The sequence below is a fragment of the Larimichthys crocea genome, unplaced genomic scaffold (assembly GCF_000972845.2).
Source record: "Larimichthys crocea isolate SSNF unplaced genomic scaffold, L_crocea_2.0 scaffold451, whole genome shotgun sequence".
Classification (NCBI taxonomy): domain Eukaryota; kingdom Metazoa; phylum Chordata; class Actinopteri; family Sciaenidae; genus Larimichthys; species Larimichthys crocea.
Window position 1 is genome coordinate 103,635 of NW_020855872.1, and position 2,554 is coordinate 106,188.

The 2,554-nt window shown below is 53.5% G+C and overlaps 1 protein-coding gene across 1 annotated transcript in view; it reads right to left on the reverse strand.

The window, feature by feature from the left end:
- inhbaa (inhibin subunit beta Aa) overlaps positions 1–1,681 on the reverse strand; it is a 16,926-nt gene extending 15,245 nt beyond the window's left edge. Inside the window, exons 1-2 of the mRNA XM_027276564.1 lie at positions 1,432–1,681; positions 315–1,019 (exon numbers count right to left, since the gene is read on the reverse strand). Coding sequence (XP_027132365.1) covers positions 315–849 — 535 coding nt within the window. The 5' untranslated portion in view covers positions 850–1,019; positions 1,432–1,681. The remainder of the gene's footprint in view (positions 1–314; positions 1,020–1,431) is intronic.
- Positions 1,682–2,554: the final 873 nt, after the last annotated feature.

Sequence of the window (2,554 nt, forward strand, 5' to 3'; positions counted from 1 at the left end):
CACACACACTCACACACACACTCACACACACACACTCACACACACGCACACACTCACACACACTCACACACACACACACTCACACACACTCACACACACACACACTTACACACACACACACACACACACACACACACACACACACACATCTCTGACTTTAGGTAGATAATGAGCTATTCTTTGAAAACAGCAGGAGGCGATTACAGAAGTGTGTGTGCAGGTGGAATTAAGCAGGTGGACACACACACTCACACACACACACTCACACACACACACACACACACACACACACACACTGAGCCGTGCGTACTCACCGGCCTCTGCGAAGGTGATGATCTCCGTCGTCTCTGGTGCGTCGCCGCCGTCTCCAGCCCGAGCCGCCGCCAACGCCGCTGCAGCTCCTCCCCCTCCTCCTCCTCCTCTCCGGCTTCCCCGCCCTCGCACTGCCTCCTCCTCCCCCCCCTCGATCTGCACGCTGCCATCCTCCGCCACTCGCCCCACGTGGAGCTTACGCAGGGCGTTGAGGAGAGCGGCGCGTGGCACGGGCCGGGTGATGTTGGGCTGGGCTTGGAGGTGAAGCATGTTGAGGATGTGCCTCTTTACCGCCTCCACCACGTCCTGCTGAGTTGCCGCCGCTGCTGCCTCCTCCTCTTGGTCGTCCGGCGCCGTTCCCGCTTCGTTCCTCCTCATCCTCGCCAAGGCGCAGGAGGGGCAATGGGAGGCAACGTCCGGCAGCGGCTGGTGGTGAGGATGGACGGTCAGAGAAGGAGGCTGAGCCGGGTCCGAGGACGAGCCACAGCTCTGGACCAGGAGCAGGACGGTCCAGCTGAGCAGAGGTAAGACCGACATGACGGCAGGAGCTGTCCGATTGGCTGTCGTGTCGGCGATTTGGTGATGCTGCCGGATGCAGGTGAAGTCAGAAAAGTGGTGAAAAGTGTTGAAGAAAGAAAAGCTTTCCTCTCCTCCGTCAGCCTCCGAAGTTTATGAAGCTGCAAAGTTCAGCTCAGCTCACAGTCCACCTGCGAAAAGACGGAGGGAAAGAAAGAAACGAGAGAGGAGGACACAAAAAGAAAAAGAAGACGCCGAGAGAAAAATGAGTAATCCTTATCTTTTTTGTCTGGACAGATGGCTGGAAAATGTGGAGGCGTCACGAGAAAGAAAGAAAGAAAAAACAAGACGAGCAGAAGAAGAGAAGAACTCTCAGATGTGATGAATGGATGATGAAAGACGCAAAGAAGGAAAAAAACAAGTCCTGGTTCCCGGGGTGAAGTCGCTGCAGAGTGTGCGTTCAGAGTGTGCGTTCAGAGTGTGCGTTCAGAGTGTGCGTTCAGAGTGTGCGTTCAGAGTGTGCGTTCAGAGTGTGTGTGTGTGTTGGAGAGGCAGTTTGACTAAGTTATCCCAGACGAAGGGAGTTCCTCTCTCTCTCTTTACCTCTTTTCCTCTCTCTCTCTGAATGCGTTCCCTCGCTCACCAGTTGAATGGTTTTACCGGAGTGGGCTGGACTCTCTGTCTCGCTCTCCTCGCTCTCTTCTTTCTTTCCCTCCCTCTGCTTCTTCTCTCTCTCTCTCTCTCCTCGCTCTGGCAGCCTCCTACCATAATTATACCTCTCTCCCTCCTCCCGCCATCCCTCTCCTCCACTCCAGTCTCCTCCCATCTCGCTCTGTGACTCATACCACTTCCAACTTTTACCTTCACCCTCCCTCCTCCCTCCTCCCTCCTTCTCTTTCTTTATTTATTCCTCCCTCCCTCTGTTCGCCTGTTAATGGAGCAAAGCTGGGATTCCTTTATCCCTCCCACGGTCGGCTGTGAATGAGTTACGTGTCGAAGGGGAAAACTCTCTGTGTGACTCTCCTGTCTGTCTGTCTGTCTGTCTGTCTGTCTGTCTGCCTGTCTGTCTGTCTGTCTGTCTGTCTGCCTGCCTGTCTGTCTGTCTGTCTGTCTGTGTGTTCGTTCAGGTGGTTGTCGTTCAAGGTACAATATCTTGATCTCTACAAACGGGTTACAGTTTAATAAAGCTCGTCAGAGTTGGTCTTTGCTGCTGAAGAGGCCGCGGCCCACAGATACTGCTCAGAGTCCTTCCACCAGCTGTCGCCCAGAGAGGACAAAACCTGACGCTGGATCGTTACGCACTCAAAAGTCAAACGTTTTTTAAAGACTTTCACACCAGCTTTTTGTTTGCATTGGTTGACGCTCGCCTCGCCTTCAGATATTTTTGTTTTGGACAGGAAACACGTGAACCGTGAAGCGGAATGTTCGCGATCCGGCGAATCTGAGAGTCCGAGGCAAGAGGCAAAGTCATGAACCGTGAATGTCAACATGACTGGAGCAGACTAAACAAAATCACAACTGGTGGCAACAGACAGAGAGGACGAATCAGACAGACAGATAGAGAAGGACCGCAGCAGGACAGACAGACAGAGAGAGGAGAGAGAGAGAGAGAGAGACAGAGGGAGAGAGAGACAGACAGGACAGGGCAGACAGACAACGACAGAGATAGAGAGAGAGAGAACAGACAGAGACAGACAGACAGACAGACAGACAGGAAACGGTACGG